The sequence below is a fragment of the Sapajus apella genome, unplaced genomic scaffold (assembly GCF_009761245.1).
Source record: "Sapajus apella isolate SASKATOON/1434 unplaced genomic scaffold, GSC_monkey_1.0 scaffold47, whole genome shotgun sequence".
NCBI classification, from domain to species: Eukaryota; Metazoa; Chordata; class Mammalia; order Primates; family Cebidae; genus Sapajus; species Sapajus apella.
Window position 1 is genome coordinate 9351422 of NW_022436987.1, and position 20126 is coordinate 9371547.

The 20126-nt window shown below is 41.9% G+C and overlaps 1 protein-coding gene across 3 annotated transcripts in view; it reads left to right on the top strand.

Annotated features, from left to right (window-relative positions):
• Window positions 1–20126, top strand: part of SPON1 (spondin 1) — a 301120-nt gene that overhangs the window by 175545 nt on the left and 105449 nt on the right. For all 3 annotated transcript variants that reach the window (XM_032240836.1, XM_032240837.1, XM_032240835.1), the window contains exon 6: window positions 7993–8141. In XM_032240836.1, coding sequence (XP_032096727.1) covers window positions 7993–8141 — 149 coding nt within the window. The remainder of the gene's footprint in view (window positions 1–7992; window positions 8142–20126) is intronic.

Sequence of the window (20126 nt, forward strand, 5' to 3'; positions counted from 1 at the left end):
CGCTCTTGTTGCCCAGGCTGGAGTGCAATAGCGCCATCTTGGCTCACTGCAACCTCTGACTCCTGGGTTCAAGTGATTCTCCCCGCTCAGCCTCCTGAGTAGCTGAGATTACAGGTGCCTGCCACCATGCCTGGCTAATTATTTGTATTTTTAGTAGAGACGGGCTTTCACTATGTTGGTCAGGCTAATTTTGAACTCCTGACCTCAGACAATCTACCTGCCTTGGCCTCCCAAAGTTCTGGAATTACAGGCGTGAGCCACCATACCTGGCCTAGTGGCTTTTTAGACAAATGTACCTGGTTGGCCATCAGTATCTCAAATTTACATGTCTAATGATTTCTTCCTCCCAGCTTCCTGCCTGCCTCTTGGCCTCATCTAAGCTATTGGGGATAAATATCTAAACCCAGATAGGCCACTTGAATACTGCTGGAACCAGTGAGGGGCATGCAAAATCAAAAAGCCATGTTATTACCTGAAAGCCAAAAAGGATAGTGATAGTCTGCTTCTCAGCCCCTTCCCCCTAGGTCTGAGTTCCCAGTGTTTCACCAAAGCCTTCAGAGGTAGCCTCTCTGAGTTTTCCTTTAAGCCACAAGTTTTAACCTTATCTCCTTCTTCCAAGGCCTCCTGATACCTGAGTCTTTTCTTTCTCCTCCTTTAGTTATTAAAGGATGTGGGGCCCAAGCGTAAACTTTTTCTTGTGTCCCAGCTAACCAAGATCTGCTTAACCACCTCATTCTTCAGGCTCCAGACCACTGAGTCCCATTTAGTTGATTCCCCGATTCCTTTTTTCAGATTCAGATCCTTGCATTTGACATTCCTGTCATCTCCACCCACCTAGTCACCCAATCAGATTCTCCTTGGTTACCATGCCTTACAGAAATGTGTCTGGGTTTTCCCTGCTCTATTTAGATTTACTTTTACTAGCTAATATTTATTGAGTCCATTTTATGTGCCAACCACTAGTCATTATTTCATGGACTTCAGCCTCAGAGCAACACTAAGAGGCTGATCATATTACTATTCCTATTTTACACATGCAGAAACAGATTGAGAGTGACTAACTGATGTGTTTAGCCTAGAAAGTTTCAGAACCAAGACTAGAGTATATATTGATCTGACCCCCCAAAAAAACCCAGTTTTAACTGCTTTACCAAAATGCCTCCCAAGGACTGTTTAGTCTTCTGTCTTGTTGTGCACTTTGTCCCCATTCACCCTACTACTTCCCTACGTCAGGCCCTGCATGACTCATGGAGGGAATGTCAGAGGGCCTCCAATTTGGTCTCCTCACTTTCAGATCCTCTCCTTTCCTATTACTGGATATGTCCTACCAGAGGTATGGAACCATACAGCAAAGAAGAGCTGATCTTTGGCTCTTTGACTCAACGTTGAATCCCAGGGCCATCACTTGCCTGCTTCTGCATATTTGGGTTAACTCACTTAACCTCTTTAAGTTTCCTCATGTGAAAACAGGAAGAGAATAGCATCTGTATTAAAAGTTTTCTTTTTGAGTGTTGAATGAGATAATAGGTCAAGACCTTGGAATTGTGCCTGGCACATAGTAAAGGCTCATGTGCTAGTCCATTTTCACACTGATATAAAGAACTACGTGAGACTCAGTAATTTATAAAGGGGTGAAATTGACTCAGTTGCGCACGGCTGGGGAGGCCTCAGGGAACTTACAATCATGGCAGAAGGTGAAAGACAAGCAGGCACCTTCTTCACAAGGTGGCAGGAGAAAGCAGGAGTGAAGGAAGAACTGACACACACTTTTAAACCATCACATCTCATGAGAACTCACTCACTATCATGAGAACAGCATAAGGGATGTCATTCCCATGATCCAGTCGCCTCCCACAAGGTCATCCCTTGATATGTGGGAATTACAACTTGAGATGAGATTTAGATGGAGACACAGAGCTAAACCATATCATTACACCCCTGGGCCCTCCAAAATCTCATGTCCTTCTTATGTTTCAAAACACAATCATGTCTTTCCAACAGTCCCCCAAAATCTTAGCTCATTCTAGCACTAACTCAAAGTCCAAGTCCAAAATCTAATCTGAGACAAGGGAAGTCCCTTCTGCATATAAGCCTGTAAAATCAAAAGCAGATTGGTTATTTCCAAGATAAAATGGGGATACAGGCATTGGATAGATGCTCCCATTCCAAATGGGAGAAAATGGCCAAAACAAAGGGGCTATAGGCCCCATGCAAATCAGAAACTCAGCAAGGCCCCATGCAAATCTGAAACCCAAATCTTAACGCTCTAAAATAATCTCCTTTGACTCCATGCATCGCATCCAGGCCACAATGATGCAAGAGGTAGGCTACCAAGCCCTTGGGCATCTCCACCTCTATGGCTCTGCAGAGTACAGCACCCCCAGCTGCTTTCATGAACTGCTGTTGACTTCCCATAGCTTTTCCAGGTACACAGTGCAAGCTGTCAGTGGATCTACCATTCAGGGGCCTAAAGGATGGTGACCCTCTTCTTACAGCTCCACTACGCAGTGCCCCAATGGGGACTCTGTGCGACTCTCCAGCCCCACATTTTATTTCCCCTCAGCATGGCTCTAGCAGAGGTTCTCCATGGGGGCTCTGCCCCTGCAGCAGACTTCTGCCTGGACATCCAGGCATTTCCATACATCCTCTGAAATCTTGGCAGAGGTTCCCAAACCTCAATTCTTGTCATCTCTGTACCCACAGATGCCCAACACCATGTAAAAGCAGCCAAGGCTTGGGGCTTACACCCTCTGAAGCAACAGCCTGAGTTGTACGTTGGCCCCTTTTAGCCATGGCTGGATCTTGAGCAGCTGGGACAGAGGGCATCATATCCTAAGGCTGCACAGTCCAGCAGAGCCCTGGGTCTGGCCCAAAAAACCATTTTCCCTCCTTGGCCTCCCAGCCTGTGATAGCAGGGGCCACTCGGAAGATCTCTGAAATGCCCTTGGAGACATTTTCTCCATTGTCTTGACTATTAACATTCAGCTTCTTCTACTTATGAAAATTTCTGCTTGAGTTTCTCCCCAGAAAATGTTTTTTTTCTACCATATAGGCTGCAAATTTTCCAAACTTCTATGCTCTACTTCCCTTTTAAACGTAAGTTCCAATTTCAGACCATCTCTGTGAAGGCATATGATTGTATGTTTTCAGAAACAACCAAGTCAAATCTTAAATGCTTTGCTGCTTAAAAATTTCTGCTGCCAGATACTCTAAACCCTCTCTTTCAAGTTCAAAGTTCCACAGATTTCTAGAGCAGAAAAAAAAATGCTGCCAGTCCCTTTGCTAAAGCATAGCAAACGTGACGTTTACTCCAGTTCTCAGTAAATTTCTTATCTTCATCTGAGACCACTTCAGCATTGACTTCATTGTCCATATCACTATCAGCATTTTGATCAAATTCATTCAACAAGTCTCTAGGAAGTTCCAAACTTTCCCACATTTTCCTGTCTTCTTGTGAGGCCTCCAAGCTGTTCCAGCCTCTGCCTGTTACCCAATTCCAAAGTTCCTTCCACATTTTCAGGTATCTTTATAGCAGTGCCCCACTCTGGGTACCAATTTTCTGTATTAGTCCATTTTCGCACTGCTATATAGAACCACCTGAGACTCAGTAATTTATAAATAAAAGAAGTTTAATTGACTAACAGTTCTGCATGGCTGGGGAGGCCTCAGGAAACTTACAATCATGACAGAAGAGAAGGAGAAGCAGGCATCTTCTTCACAAGGCAGTAAGAGACAGCAAGAATGAAAGCGGAACTGCCACATACTTTCAAAACATCAGATCTCATGAGAACTCACTCACTATCATGACAACAGTATAAGGGAAACTGCTCCGATGATCCAGTTATCTCCACCAGGTCTCTCCCTCAACACGTGGGAATTACAACTCAAGATGAAATTCAGGTAGGGACACAGAGCCAAACCATATGAGCTTAATACATGTTAACTATTGTTACATCATTCTTCCCAGAAGGAACCGTCCATCATGTTTCCCCCTTTCCCAATGCCATCTACCACCATGGGCACTCAGCACCCACCACAACTTAGCCCAGAAATTCTTTTTCATCTAATTTCTTTGTTTGTAGAGTCCACTCAATCATCTCTTCTGTGTCCTGACCTCACAGTGGGATGTAGGGAGATGAACATGTGTTCTGAAGTCAGGTAGACCTGGGCTTGAACCCCAGTTTTGCCCCTTCGTAGCTCTGTGAGCTTGTGCTGTTTCCTTAAGCTGTCTGTGCCTCAGTTTCTTCACATGTAACGTGAAAATAAGATTACATTAAGGATTATACATAGAAGAGCATCATCCTAACACCTACTAGGGTGTTTGAGCCTAGCAGTATTGTTAATTGAATCCCTGCTCCAATTGGTCTGCCAGTCCTGCACCCGGCACACTATCCTCTTTTCTATTTCTTTACATCTTTAGGAGACCTCCTTCCAACTGGAAAGTTTCCTTGCTCCTCTACCTTCTTTTGGATTGGTGCTTCATATCTGTAATAATACTGAGAACTTTGTTTTGTATGGTTCTTTACAGCTTTCCCAATTCTTTCCAAAACTATCTCAGTTAATTTGCATAACTCTGGGAGATACTCCAGCTTGGTAATTATTATTTCTATTTTTTAAAGGGAAACTGAGGCTCTGAGAGATTGAATAAGTGATTTATGATATAAATGGGGGCCTGGATCAGAGTCTTCTGGCTCCTGGTCACAATGCCTTTCTCCCCTATAGCATTTTGCACCTGAGTGACTGCTGTTCATCTGACCTCAATACCCTTTGTAATGTTGCAAATTGTTTTTCCATAAGTTCCTGTCTTCTCGTCCCCAAGTAGGGACATAGTCTTATTCTTTCTCCCTGGTCAAGTGCCTTACAAATATCTGTTATTTGGTCGATGTCATTAAACGTGTTAAAATTTGAATTAATATGTTATGTTTCAAGGCCACTGTAGGAAACTAACAGCTGTATTGGCTAGGAGGTCGAACTATTATAATTCAGTTTTATTTAGGAGTAAGAGCCATAAAGACAGATCCCACTCTTGAGGTGCCTGCTTCTCTGCACTTGTGCCTTTGGACTTTGATTCCTTGGATCTGGGGAATTTGGAGTTAGCTGCTCCATCTTCTGTGCTCTGCATTCTTGTGCTATAAATAACCCTGACCACAGTGGATTGTAATTAATCCACTTATCCATCTGTTTCCCCCAACCCCAGACTGTGAGTCCCTCCAGGGCAATACCATATCTAGTTCTTCTCAGTGTCCAGGGCTCGCCTCTGTGCTTGGCACATAATGGAAGTTACAAGAATAAGCCAGAAAGATCCATCTGGGTCCCTCCCCTAATCCCCTAGGATTGTACTCCTTCCCATTATCTTACTTATCATACATATTTCTTATCTCTTATACTAAATTAAAGGCAGGTTTCATGTTTTACTCAGTTTTGTAGCTTCCCTAACAACTATGAAAGGAAGAAACTATAATTATTGACTGTCTTTTGTGTGCCAGTAGTGATTTCAATATGTTATCTCACTTTTAAATAATTTAATTTAATTCTCATAATAGGTTGATAAGGTAGGCATTATCATCCCTGAATAACAAAAGAGGGAGCTGAGACTCAGGGAAATAAAGTAATTGAATTTGACCAAGTTTACAAAGCCAGTAAGTGGCAATGCTAGGATTTCAATTCCTGTCTGCTGGCTCTGAGACCAATGCCTTTCTTTTTTTGTTGTTGCTTTTTGTTTTTTAACAGCACATAGGATACTGCCTTAGCCTACAGGTGTCAGGAACTCTCTGAACTAACACTTGAATTTAATCACAGTGCATCACATCTGTGCAAGCCTACTCCCAAATATGTCAAGTGTATTTACTGCTGCCTTCCCATTTGATTGTTTGGATGAAATGTTTCTGGGAACACATACTGAGCACTAGCAACACGCTAGACACAGCACTAGGCACTGGGGATACAAGGCTGAAGGCAGGCTCCCTCAAGAAATGTTCAGCTTAGTGAGATAACAGACTGTAACAGCAGTAATAAATGTGATTTCTGTTATGGCAAGACAGAAGACAAAAGCTTAGGTTGGCCTGTAGTGGTCTTGAGGAACTTCTGAGTAATTTATAAAGGAGGAATGAGAGTTGGCTGAGCCAAGGAAGAAGAGAGAGCATATGGTAATTCTGCACTACGGTGCAGAATTGCAGGCAGGACAGGGCTGGAATAAGGAGTATTTTGGTGGAGAAGGGCAAGGAGAGCAAGAGATTCTGAAGCTGATCACCCTGTGTCTATGTCATGAACCTAAGCCCATTACTGGCTACCAGCCATTACCGCTTCACAAGCATACTTTGGCTTAGATGACCAACAGCTAGGACATTTTCTTCACCCAAGAAATGAGTTAGAGAAACAGCTGGCAGCATCTTTATCTGTCTACTCTAGGTATGTGAGAGATGAGGGATAAACATGGGGTCTGCATTTTCCCAATGTGTAGAAAATAATGAACAAGCAACTGGGCAGACACACATGGTGATGTCCTGTGCCTGGGGTGAGCCATGGCTGCACTCAGCAGGCCAGGAAGATGCAGCCTGGCTTTACACCTGTGTTCTTCATGTGCTCCTAGAGCAGAGGGCCATGGGGAAGCAATGTGAGGTGTAATCAGCACTCGGCCCTGCTCAGAACCACTTTCTTAGGTGGTGGGTGAAGAATTCTGCCAACTCTGGGCCACAGGGTAGGAAACTGAAAATGTCAGTTGGGTTCACCCAGCTCAAGTTTTCCTCTTTCTCTGCCTGAAAATGTTCTTTAACTTGAGACTTTGTAAAACCAACCAAAGAATGGCTGAGAATTGAGCCAACCCTGTGATGAATTAATTATATGTAACTTAGTCAATAATAAATTTATACACATCTATATTCATCACATGCAAAAACAAATCCAGTAGGGTTCTGTTGCTGACTATCAGTTCCTTCTTCCTCCTTTCCTTGGGACTTAAATAAATCCTCAGGTCAGATTCTGTCGTGGTCCAGCCTAGATCTTACTGTTTTCCCGTGCTGTGTGTTATGCATTAATTCCCTCCCTCATCCCACTGCAGTCACCATCCCACATGATCTTCACCAAACCACTGTGCACTGGTCACTTCCACATATTCAAACTGTCTATCCCATCCTTTAAATATAGCTAACCTGCCTGCCCCTTGTACTGAAATGTACGTAAAAGTCAGCTGAAGTGAACTATGTTTAGTCCTAAGGTTGGTCCCCACACATTCCTTTATCTTTTGCTCCCTGCTTATCTCTCCAGCTCTCTACTCCAACTGTGCTTCCTCTAATGCATTCTTCACACTGCTGTCTGGATGATTGATCTAAAATTCAAATGCAATTATATTACTCCCCTGCCAGAACCCTTCACTGGTTTTCAGATCCTTTCAAATGACATCCAAACTCCCGAGGCATTTAGAGCAAGGCCATTCATGAACAAGCTTCTTCCTGCCTCCCTGGCATCATCTCCTAACTTTCCCCTTGACAGTTTGTGACACAGCAATGCTGAATTACTTATGACTCTCTAAACACACAATGTTATTTAATGTTTCTGAGCCTGGCCTACAACTCTACCACCCTGAACGCACCCAATCTTGTCTGATCTTGGAAGCTAAGCAGGGTCAGGCCTGGTTAGCACTTGAATGGGAGTCTTCCAGAACAGTCTTTCTACTCTATTTTGCTTTACAAATATGATTAGCCTTTAACATTCTCTCAACCATCCCCTTCTCTGAGAACTTCCTAGACAGAAGTCATCTCTGGGCTGCTTCTTTGTCTTCTTCAACATCTACTGTTGGCCTGTCTGTACATTCCCAAGACGTATTTGCTTATAGGAACTCTGTCTTATCACTGAATAGCTCAGGCCTAAGACAGGATAGGTGCTTACTCAGTGCTTTTTGAATCATTGTCCAATTACCCATCCTCCCAATCATTTAATGGACTCATGTTTCAGCCACAGCCACACTGATAACTTCATGCTCATTGGCTTTCCCAGGTCGGGCCAATCACTGGTCTGCAATCATCGGAGGATCCCACTCCAAGAATTATGTACTATGGGAATATGGAGGATATGCCAGTGAAGGTGTCAAACAAGTTGCAGAATTGGGCTCACCCGTGAAAATGGAAGAAGAAATTCGTCAACAGGTAAGACAAAAAAAATCACAGGATGACCAAATAACAGAAATGCAGTCAAAGCACTCTTTAGATGTCTTTCCCAGGGGCTTGAAATTTGCAGTACACGTGCTGGAAGAAAATCTATTTGCTGAACTTGGGGTTTTTATGTTAAGTAGAGGACAGAGGCACAAATTTCCATTTTGTTGTCTTAGATTGTACCCGACTGCATTCATGTTTTCTTCAGCCTGTGCTAAATACTGCTGCCGTGGCCACATTGTTGGGATGCCCTGTCTCTAGTCTCCTGAGAGTCAAAGCCATGAATTAAGGCTTTCTTACTGTGATCTTTGAGAGGGTCAGAGGAATAATAGTCAAACTGTCTCAGCCAAATCCCCAAAGTAAGCGTTTGTGTATTTGTACGTGATTTTCGCAACTCTGTCCTGAGGTACTTGATAAATTGTTCATTCATCATAATCATTGTGGACTGAGGCATCTTCTGTGCCCCATGTTGTGTGGGCCCAGGAGCTGTCCCATTATCTAGGCCCCACTGATACCTCTGTGAGATAAGAGAGAAAAAGTCCATAATTATTGTCAATTCCATTGGCTGGCAATGCCATTGTCCTTCATCAAAACCCTGATCATCAGGTTGACACCAGAGAGAGGCTAATGAGAGAACCTTGGCAGAAGAGCCACAATTTTTCAGTGGTGGTTTGCTGCAAGACGTGGCAGTGTAGCTTTAGCCATCACTACCCACAAAAGCCCATCCAGCCTGAGAGAGTACCATGGCAGCATGTCCCACTGCTCACCAAGTGCTCTGGAGGAAGTAAGGAAAGAGCAAACCATGTGTGGAATGTGATCATTTCACAACACGGTCACTGAGAGGCTGTTACCCTCCCCGTGCTCCTGTCCCATAGCTCCTAAGACAATGCAGGAGGCTCCAGAAACACCAGGGACCCCATCTCCCAATGTGCACATGCCCAGAGGCCTGAGCAGTACAGCAGGGCAAGCACAGCTGAGGCCTGCAGTGCTCCCTTGGAAGCCTACCGTCTGGACTCCAAGCTGCCCACAAACCCTAAATCAGATGCAACAAAGGTCACTCTGACTTCTGCTATAAATCCTCTGAGGAGTCCGTTTGGACTAAAGTCAAAAAATGCCCCAGAATGAGCTTATGTTTCTTATTAACTTAATTTAACGTCTTTCTTCCTTTCTTGGAAAAAAGGGTGTTTGGCCAGATGTTTTAAGAGTGCATGCTATTCATCCAAGATGAGCTATCTAACTACGCTGTTTCTCTAACTCTATCTGCCATGCCTCATAATTGTCATCACTCCTTCAGGCTATGGCAGAGTCGTGGAGGGATCCATATTGGTGTAGTCTGTCTGGCCCATCATGGGGGTAACCCTTGCCTGGGATCCTAGAGGTCCACATTCTCAGTTCTCAAGTGTGAAATTATGCCTCCCTGGTTTGTCAAGCTCCATGGTGGGGAATCTTGAAAACCGTCTGTTACAAGTAGTAGTTAAAAAACTAAAGTTTGCCAGTTCATTACGGGAGGGTCAAGGGTATCTTCATAATAATGTCAGTCTCGCTTGTTGGCTTTCTTGAGAGGTTTCTGGAAAGGAAAGAAGCCTGCAGGAATCGTACAAAACTGGCACTATATCGTGCTGGTGAACATTAGCTGACGTGTCATAGCAATAAAAAGATTGAAAACTCATGGATGGGAACCCCCCCACCACCACCACTGCCAGCGTTAGAATGTCCCTTTTAGGAAAAAGTCCTTTGGCATGCCCCTAATTAGCATGCCTGTGATTTGCTTGTATTATCACACAGGCAACGTCTGTCTGCCTATCCCAGCTGTCTAGGGTTTCAGACTTTCAGTCATAATAGTAAGTCCAATTATGGGTACCGCACATGGGAATGAGCATATCTCAGTGCCTATCACCAACTTTGAGGCCCCCGGGTGCTGGATATCTACTTTTAGCCCCCTTCACATCTAGTCTGAGAAGATTCTATTATTATCCCAGTTTTACAGATAAGGAAACCAAGGCATCATCAATAGTAGAGAATACTAGGACTTAAACCCAAGTATGTCTGGCTCCAAAACCCAGACAGTACCAGTTGTATCATCTGCTCAGTGTAAACAAGGGGCCCCTTGTTCAAAACGTGTTGAGAATCTCAAGATGGCAATACTGTGAATTTCACAATATGGGGTCCTGTGAGATGGCACAAGTCATCTGCCCATGAAGCCAGGCCTACCTGTACACTTTCCCTGTCCCACACAGCTGCCCCACAGAGAAATTCCTCTTGCCAACCTCTGAATCTGGCCTCTGCTAGCAGTGCCTCAAGTTCCCCAGCTCCTGGGAAAGTCAGCTGGATAGGGTGATTTCAGGGTTCCAAAGAATTCATCGCTCTAACTATTGTTCCCCACAAGCACACAATTGATTATATTTTTCTGTAGGTCGGGTAAGAAACAACATTAAAAGGAGCAAGAATATGAATCCTCCTAGAATATAAAAATGTCCTCTGAATAACCAGAAACTCGTTTGAAAACATCTACAAACTAACACAGTGTTCTCAGCACTTAATACTTTATATCCTACCGATGACTCTGTAAAAGAACCTGGGCCAGCCATGATGAAAATAAAAAGCCCTCTTTTTTCAAGAAAGACATTTATATGCTTACCAGCATTCCCTTATTATAAACTTTCTGCTCACTGCAAGTTTCAAGGGCATTAAAAATCACAATAGATATTGTTGGAGGTAAATTTTATGCTAATGGCTCTCAAACACAAATGAACAAAAATACTAATCCCATTAGTAGTGGAAAGTTATAATAATACTGTTGAGTATAAATTTTAACATTACTATAACAGCAAAATGCCAAGAAAATTAATGAAAAATCACAGCAGAATTATTAGCAGTAGTGTTGCTAGTGGCTGGGGATGGGTAAGGGCACAATGTTCTCCCCTTCGTGGAAGGACAAAAGCAAATGTGTCCTGGTGGACGAGGGGACTGGGAATTGGAAATACTGAACTATGGCTAGCGGCAGGTCACAAATGGGTAATCCAACACAGACGGAGGCTGTAGGAAATGGTAGATCACACTTGTAGGTTGGAGTGGGAGTGGAAAGTGAGCTTATGAATACTCATTATGAAAACACTTCATTCCACTAAGACCATTTCTACTGCAGTAAGCCCATAATTCTGGCATGTTTACTAAGTGTCTGGTTCTCTGCTGGATGCTGGCCCAAAGATGATCCCCCTTTCACTCAGTTATTCAGGCTAGAATCCTTGATCCCTAGCACCCAATTCTCTTTTAAATTCATCCAGTTCAATCTGTCCTCATCACCACCTCCCTCTCTTTATCTCTTCCCTAAATTGCTGCACTGGCCTCCAGATGTTCCTACGTCTGATCCTCCTCCTACTGCCAATACTGCCCCAGGGCTATGTTTATAAAAAACAAATCAGATCATGCCACTCCCCCACTTAAAGTATTTAATGGTTTCTCCTTAACCCTAAGACAAAGTCCAAATTCCTTATCATCGCCTAAAAACCCTCCATGTCCTGGCCTTGTCTTACCTCTCCAATTTTATTTCTTGCAGCAACTCTTAAGTTTTAGGTATGCAGAACCTCTTTCAGTCTGTGCAAAAGGGCCATGCCCTTCTTGCATCTGGACCTTCTCTCAGCCAGGACATCTTCCAGCAGCCTTCTAACTGGTGTCGGGTAATTTACCTCCAACAATATCTATTGTGATTTTTAATGCCCTTGAAATTTGCAGTGAGCAGAAAGTTTATAATAAGGGAATGCTGGTAAGCATATAAATGTCTTTCTTGAAAAAAGAGGGCTTTTTATTTTCATCATGGCTGGCCCAGGTTCTTTTACAGAGTCATCGGTAGGATATAAAGTATTAAGTGCTGAGAACACTGTGTTAGTTTGTAGATGTTTTCAAATGAGTTTCTGGTTATTCAGAGGACATTTTTATATTCTAGGAGGATTCATATTCTTGCTCCTTTTAATGTTGTTTCTTACCCGACCTACAGAAAAATAGGTCTCAGGACTCAGCTTAGATGTTGCTTCTTCCAGGAGGCCTTCCCAGATTCTGTACTTCCCTGATCCTTGTCAGGTGTTCCTAGCACTTTGCTTCTCCTATTGTTAGCATCGTCACACTTACATATTTGTTTGATGTCTCTCCCTCACTAAACAACAAGGTTTAAAGCTACCCTTCCCACTATTATATCCCCTGAGCTTGACATAGTATTGGATGCTTCATAAATGTTGCTTGAATATATAGTTTGTTTATTTAATAACTTTATAAATATTCATTGAACTTATTAATTTATTAATTCAATAATTTTACTGAACACCTACTATGTACTATGCTTTGGAGATGCAGCAGAAATCAAGGAAACTCCTTCCCTTCGTAAGACTACATCCTAACAGCGGAGAAAAGGAAAACATGAAAAATATATACATTTAAGTGAAAAGAAACCAACCAGGGTGGCAGTGACATAAAGAGGATTAGGAGTAGGGAGGGGCTTGTTTTAGATACAGTGGTCAGGAAGGTCACCCGAACAAGTGACCATGAATGGTTCTTGCATAAAACTCTGAGCTTTGAAGAGCCACCCGTTTATTAAAAATGCATTAGAAAAATCACTCCAGCTTTTATATTTCTCTGGATTCAAGGCTCCCCTGACCATAAAAGGTCAGGTAATGGTGGACCCTAATTATAGGAAGTGATTATTTCACCTTCAGGAGGCCTTGCTTTGGAGGATGTCTTGAACCAGCCCACAGGATTATCACGCCACCTGTGGCATGAGAAACAATACACAAGCAAATGTTCTTTTTCTTTAAAGTTGAAACAGTTTATATGGCTCTGGGAACTGGAAGAAAAGGTTTGAGAATTTTTTTTTTCTCATCTCCTTTAAATCATTGGAGATTACGTATGTCTACTAAACTATTGTTTTTTCTGTTTTTTGATTTTCTAAATTTTTAGTAACTTTTCTTTAATTAAAACCATGGCCTGATTTTGAGTGTTTTCTATGAATCATGAGATGCTGCCTCATCTGGTTTGAAAAAACCACACCCACACACCCCACCAGCTTTTATTTATAATTATAAAGCTCCAGTGATCTTCCATGCTTATGAGAAGTAGTGATGTATAACGTCTAAAAAGCATTGCCTCAGAATCAAGATTTCCTGAGTTCAAATCCTGACTCCATCCCCTGCTTACTGTGTGACTTTGGACAAGTTACTTAACCCCTCTAAGCCTTGCTTCCCTCTTCTATGAAATGAAAATGGCAGTTGTGCCAACCTCATAGAGTCATTATGAGGACTAAGGGAGCTGCTAAGTGTGAAGTGTTTGGAGCAGAGCCTGCCCTTAGAAAGAGCTTGCTGGATGTTAGCTATCATTACCATGTTTTCATTCTTCAGCCTCTGTTTCCTTATCAGTAAAATGAGGAGTTTGTCCTAAATCCTTGGAGCCCCTGCAGGTCTAGAAAATTTAATGTTTCAAGTTTATGTCATTTCTCAGCATGAAAGGGCCCAGAGGATGACGCCACAACTCCTTTACCATCTACTTCAACTACTGCACCATCCCCAGGCCCTGCCCCAGCCTGCCCCTCCTATCCCCACTCAACAGTATCATCTCCCAATGTGCCCTAACATTCTTTCCCAAAGTTGACTATAAGCAAGAATAAGAACCAAACCTTCAAATATTAAAAGAGCTACAGTAAAACTCCACGCTCATTCCCAACTCCCTGCTTTGTGCACACTCCCTCCCTTCCTTGAAACAGCCTCTGTCAGGATGCTTGCAGGAACTAGTTCAATGCCACCTCCAGAACAGCCCAAGAGGCAGCCATAGAGCAGATCTTCCCAAATGTAGCAGGACACAAGCTAAGGGGCAGAAATGTGGCTCCCAACCTAAGGAAAGAGGTGGTTTAGTGAAGCCTTGTTTGATTGTAGCAGGAACCCATTGAAACTAACTCAAGAACAAAGGAAACTTTATTGTAGAAAGAAAGTAGGACACATGTGAACACAAGTTTGTGCAGGGTACAAAAAGCCTCATGAGAGCTGGAAATGAAAGGCATCAGGATGAGACAACCACTATCTCTCTTCTTCCGCCATACTGCTCCAGTGTCAGGTGGTCTTTTCCATGCCCTTTCGTATGAATCTCTCCTCGACCATTTCTCAACAGAGCTGTTGCGTCTGCTTAATTGGGTTGCACATGGCCCTAAATGGTAGCCATAGGATCTTCCTCCTTGGCTTTTCACAGCTAGCTGAGCAGTTTTGGTGACTTTTAGTTGAAGTACCAGAAAGACAGGTTGATCACTGGATAGCCTGGGCAATGGTGCCGCCTGCATCAGGTATCTACCTTTACTCCAATCCAGTGGCCACCCCTATGTAAAGAACCACCTGGCCTGTTATTGTGTCCAGGGGCTGTGGGCAGGGCAGTTTATACTAAAAAGAGAACTGAAGGCCTGGCCACAGTGGCTCATGCCTGTAATCCCAGTATTTGGGAAGCTGAGGTGGGCAGATCGCTTGAGTTCAGGAGTTCAAGACCACCCTGGGCAACATAACAAGACCTCGTCTCTACAATAAATACCAAAAATTAGCCAGGAATGGGAGCATATGCCTGCAATCTCAGCAGCTGGGGGGACTAAGGTAGAAGGATTGCTTGGCCCGGAAGGCAGAGGTTGCAGTGAGCCATGATCACAACACTGCACTCCAGCCTGTGCAACAGAGTCAGACCCTGTTTCAAAACAAACAAACAAAAAAGGCAGGGGGAACTGAAGGTAGAAGATAAATTTCTATTTCAGGGCAGCAGTAGATGGGCAAGAGTTAGACTGAGTTGCAGAGCCCCAGCCAAAGGATAGGAGCTCAGGGCAGGATTTCAGTCCTATAGAAGGGAGGGGCACTGAACAGATAAGAGGTTTAGGAGTACTAAAGAAAGAAGACGGAAGATCAGTAGGAACCCAGGATTCAGAGCACAAACTGAGTGACAAAATGCTGGATCTAGAGTTTGGTTTAGCAACTGAGGTGGAATCAAGGGGCATTACTAGGCCTAAACATGAGGATATGGAAAGGCAGAGATCAGAGAAAGGGGCCCCAAAGCACTGTTAAGGCCATTATTTACCCTTGTCACCTGCCACCTTGCATTGTTACTTAAGAACCATGAAAACAGTAGAAAACCTGTGCTGCTTAAGTCTCAAGGTAACCTACTCTCTACCTTGAGTAGGTCACCTAAGCTTACTGAGCCTTAGATTTTACATTTGAAAAACAGTAATGAGAATATGAATTACCTCTGATGGCTATGAAGTAATACAGGTACAAAGCTTGGCTTGGAGTATGAGCCCATTATTACTCTGATTATTGGGACACAAATAAATAAATTGGAAGGACTTAGAATCCTTTTTTCCTCCCACCTTCAGAGGGTGCTTTGGTTTTATTTGGTGGGAACACAATGGAAAGAAGACATAAATTGTGCCAGGTAGAATCTACTAGAGAATAAAGACCAGGGAAAAGGAGAAAGAAGGCTCCAAAGAAGACTTTTAGGCCGGGTGTGGTGGCTCACGTCTGTAATCCCAGCACTTTAGGAGGCCAAGGTGGGCAGATCACTTGAGGTCAGGAGTTCGAGATCAACATGGCCAACATGGTGAGACCCTGTGTCTACTAAAAATATAAAAATTGGCCAGGCATGGTAGTGCATGCCTATAATCCTAGCTACTCAGGAGGCTGAGACAGGAGAATCTCTTGAACCTGGAAGGCAGAGGTCACAGTGAGCCAAGATTGTGCCACTGCACTGTAGCCTGGGTGACAGAGCAAGTGAGACTCCATCTCAAAATAAAATAAAATAATTAAAAAATAAAAACCCAAAGAAGACTGAGTAAATTTGATTTCTAAAAGAGGAAATCTCAAAAGAGAATCTTTGGCAGTATGCTTTTCAGAATATTGTGTGATGTCATTTTCCCTTTACTGCCTTCTCAAGAAACCTTCAGTAAAGACCTCTAATACTTTTCAAAGCTTCTTGGAGTCAGATTGGGTCTGTTTTTTCAGATGTGTCACCCTGCTGCAAATGACCCCCAGGGGTGCCTAACCTTATTTGGGTTACACTGATGACACACACCTCCTTTGTTCTCCCCCACCTCATTCAAGGCTTAATTCCATGTAGTATGGGTAAGTGGGCACTTGTGATTGACAGAAATAAAATGACGCTTAGGGTGGTGATAGGGAAAGGAGTTAAATATTCTCAGTCACAAACACTTGATACAGAAATTAAAACATTGTTTGAAAGGTATGATTTGAGTCATATGAAACCTCTTGTTTGCTTTCAGTTGAGTCTTCAAACAAACCCACATCACAGTAGGACAGTCTGCCAGAGTGATTTAGTGATGCCTTTTCTTTAATAAAACTGGCGCAAGCTGTTTGCTGGAAGGGTGTAGAGCTGGCCTCATAGCATTAATTCCCAACTTGTGCAGTTTTATAAGACAGCGTCATGATCCCTGGGAATTTTTCTGAGAACCTCTGTGTGAGAGAAATGTGGGATAGTCTTACTCAAGACTTACAGATTATTTGACTCACTAAAAAAATTATTTTTACAGTAACTGAGCGAAAATATTACAAATAGAAGGCACATTTAAGTGAGGGATCATTAATATGTAACCTTAAGATTTAAAAGACAATTTAGCAGTATCTATCAGAATTATACATTTTCTTTTTTCTATTTTAGTAAAAGAAAACGTAATAATTACCATCTGAACCATTTTTAAGTGCACAGTTCATTAGTGTTAGGTATATTCACATTGTTGTGTATATATTTTCTTTATACCTCAACATAAAAAATATATGTATCTAGGCATGTGCCTTTCTGAAATAGTCTTGCATAAAGGTATATGAGGAAGAATATTCATTACAATAATTTTTTAACTAAGAGATGGAACAAGCAAATTTTTATCACTAGGAGATGTATTAGAAACTCTGGATGCGTTTAACGGGTTAAATACCATGCAGCTATTAAAAAGAATAAGGCAGATTTGTGTATACTGATGCAGAATGCTCCCTGGTGTATATAGTTAGATGAGAAAAAAGCAGAACAGTGTGTATAGCTTGATACCATATGTGAAAAAGGCAGGTTAGAGTGAAATAATTATATGCATGTATATGATTGTATGTGCATAGAATACCTCTATGAATACACACCAGAAAATCTTTTCCTTTAGAGCACACAGGGAGAGTAAGGGGCAGAACTGAAAGGTTCATTCACTTTTGCCATATGGCTTCTTGTACTGCTTGAATTTTACCATGAACACAAATTACTGTACCTTTTTAAAAGAATAATATTTAAGCAAACAAAGAACACTTTGATAAGAAACCAAATATTTCCCTTAAAAAAATACTCCATAACTCAAAAGAAGACATTTATGCAGCCAACAAATGTGAAAAAAAGCTCATCACCACTGGTCGTTAGAGAAATGCAAATCAAAACCACATTGAGATACCATCTCACACCATTTAGAATGGTGATCATTTAAAAAAAGTTAGGAGACAACAGATGCTGGAGAGGACGTGGAGAAATAGGAACACTTTTACACTGTTGGTAGGAGTGTAAACTAGTTCAACCATTGTGGAAGACAGTGTGACGATTCCTCAAAGATCTAGAACTAGAAATAACATTTGACCCAGCAATCCCATTACTGAGTATATACCCAAAGGATTATAAAACATTCAGTTATAAAGACACATGCACACGTATGTTTATTGTGGCACTGTCTACAATAGCAAAGACTTGGAACCAACCCAAATGCCCATCGATGATAGACTGAATCCAGAAAGTATAGCACACATACACCATGGAATATTATGCAGCCATAAAAAAGGATGAGTTCATGTCCTTTGCAGGGACATGGATAAAGCTAGAAACCATCATTCTCAGCAAACTGATACAAGAACAGAAAACCAAACACTGCATATTCTCACTCATAAGTGGGTGTTGAACAATGAGAACACATGGACACGGGCAGGGGAACATCACACACTAGGAACATCACACACTAGGGCCTGTCACAGGTTGGGAGGCTAGGGAAGGGAAAGCAAGGAGTGGGAGGATTCGGGAGGGATAATATTAGGAGAAATACCCTAATGTAGATGACAGGGGGATGGATGCAGCAAACCACCGTAGCATGTGTATACCTACATAACAAACCTGCCTGATCTGCACTATACCCTAGAACTTAAAGTATAATTTTTTAAAAATTACTCAATAACTTAATCTGTAAATTTAATGTGCTCCCCCAAAATCTCAAGACAATTTTTAAAAATTATACAAGCTGATTCTATAGAAATGGAAAACGAAACAATCAACAATAGTCAGAAAATGTTTGAAAAAGAATAATAACGAAGGGGAGACTGGCTAAACCAGATATAAAAACATTTTATAAAACTACATTAACTAAAACTGTGTGAAGCTAGAGAGTGAATATACATATCAATAGAATCTAATAGAAAGTCCAGAAATAGACACAAATTGATTTGTAAGTTAAGTATATGAAGAAAGTATAATTTCATATCAATTGGAAAAACACTAGATCCTTCAATAATTGGTAATGGCACAACTAGAATCCATCTGGAAAAAATATTTTTCTCAATACCTCAATCCTGGAACCAATACAAGCTTCAAATAGATCACAAATTTAAATATTTTTAAATGAAGACATAAAAACATTAGAAGAAGCCAGGCACAGTAGCTCATGCCTGTAATCCCAGCCTTTGGGAGGCCAAATGGGCGGATCACCTGAGGACAGGAATTTGAGACCAGCCTGACCAACACAGTGAAACCCCATCTCTAGTAGAAATACAAAATTAGCCAGGCATGGTGGTGCATGGCTGTAATCCCAGCTACTCAGGAGGCTGAGGAAAGAGAATCACTTGAACCCAGGAGGTGGAGGTTGCAGTGAGCCAAGATCGTGCCATTGCACTCCAGCCTGGGCAACAAGGCTGAAACTCTGCCTCAAAAAAGTAAAAAAATAAAAACATTAGAAGAAAATATGAAAGAACTATTTTTATAATCTAGAGCAAAGTTTCTTCCAAGCACATCACAAAACCCAGAGATCATAAAAGGTTAATGAAGTAAACTAAAAATATTTTTTTTTGAGATGGAATCTCACTGTGTTGCCCAGGCTGGAGTGCAGTGGTATGATTTTGGCTCACTGCAACCTCTGCCTCCCATGTTCAAGTGATTGTCCTGCTTCAGCCTCCTGAGTAGCTGGGATTACAGGTGCCCACCACCATGCCTGGCTAATTTTTGAATTTTTAGTAGAGATGGGGTTTTAACATGTTGGTCAGGCTGTTCTAGAACTCCTGAACTCAAGTGATCTGCCTGCCTTGGCCTCCCAAAGTGCTGGAATTATAGGCATGAGCCACCATGCCTGGCTAAAAACATTTTTTTAAATGGTGGAAAATACTAAGAACTTTTTAAGATAAAGGACAAACTGGGGGAAAATATTTGTAGCCCATACAATTAACAAAAGGCTAACTTTTGGATATATAAAGAACTTCTTATGGCTCTGTTTTTAGAAGACCAACAAACCAATAGATCAAAACACATGGACAGGTCTCAGAAAAAGAAAATCAGATGGCTTTTAGATATTATAAAAGAGGTTCAACCTCATTTGCAATCTTGGAAATACAAATTAGTTTCACAGAGCTACAATTTTTGATCTGTTAGACTTTTGATAACTATATTGTCAGAGGTGTAGGGAAACACCTTCCTACACTGGAGAGCTCTTTCTCCTGACTCAGCAGTTCATAGTCAGAAATTTATATATGCAGATATACTCACTTTTAGGCATGTTCTATTTATTGAACATTGCAACACAAGAGTGGAACAGATTAAATATTCATGAATAGGGCACCAGTTAAATAAAAATGTGATTTTGATATTAAACGTTTCCAAGACAAATTGTTTCATTAAAAAAGAAAATGCATCAGGGTACTCATGGTTGGTCCCATTTGTGCTATCTTTTTTTTTTTT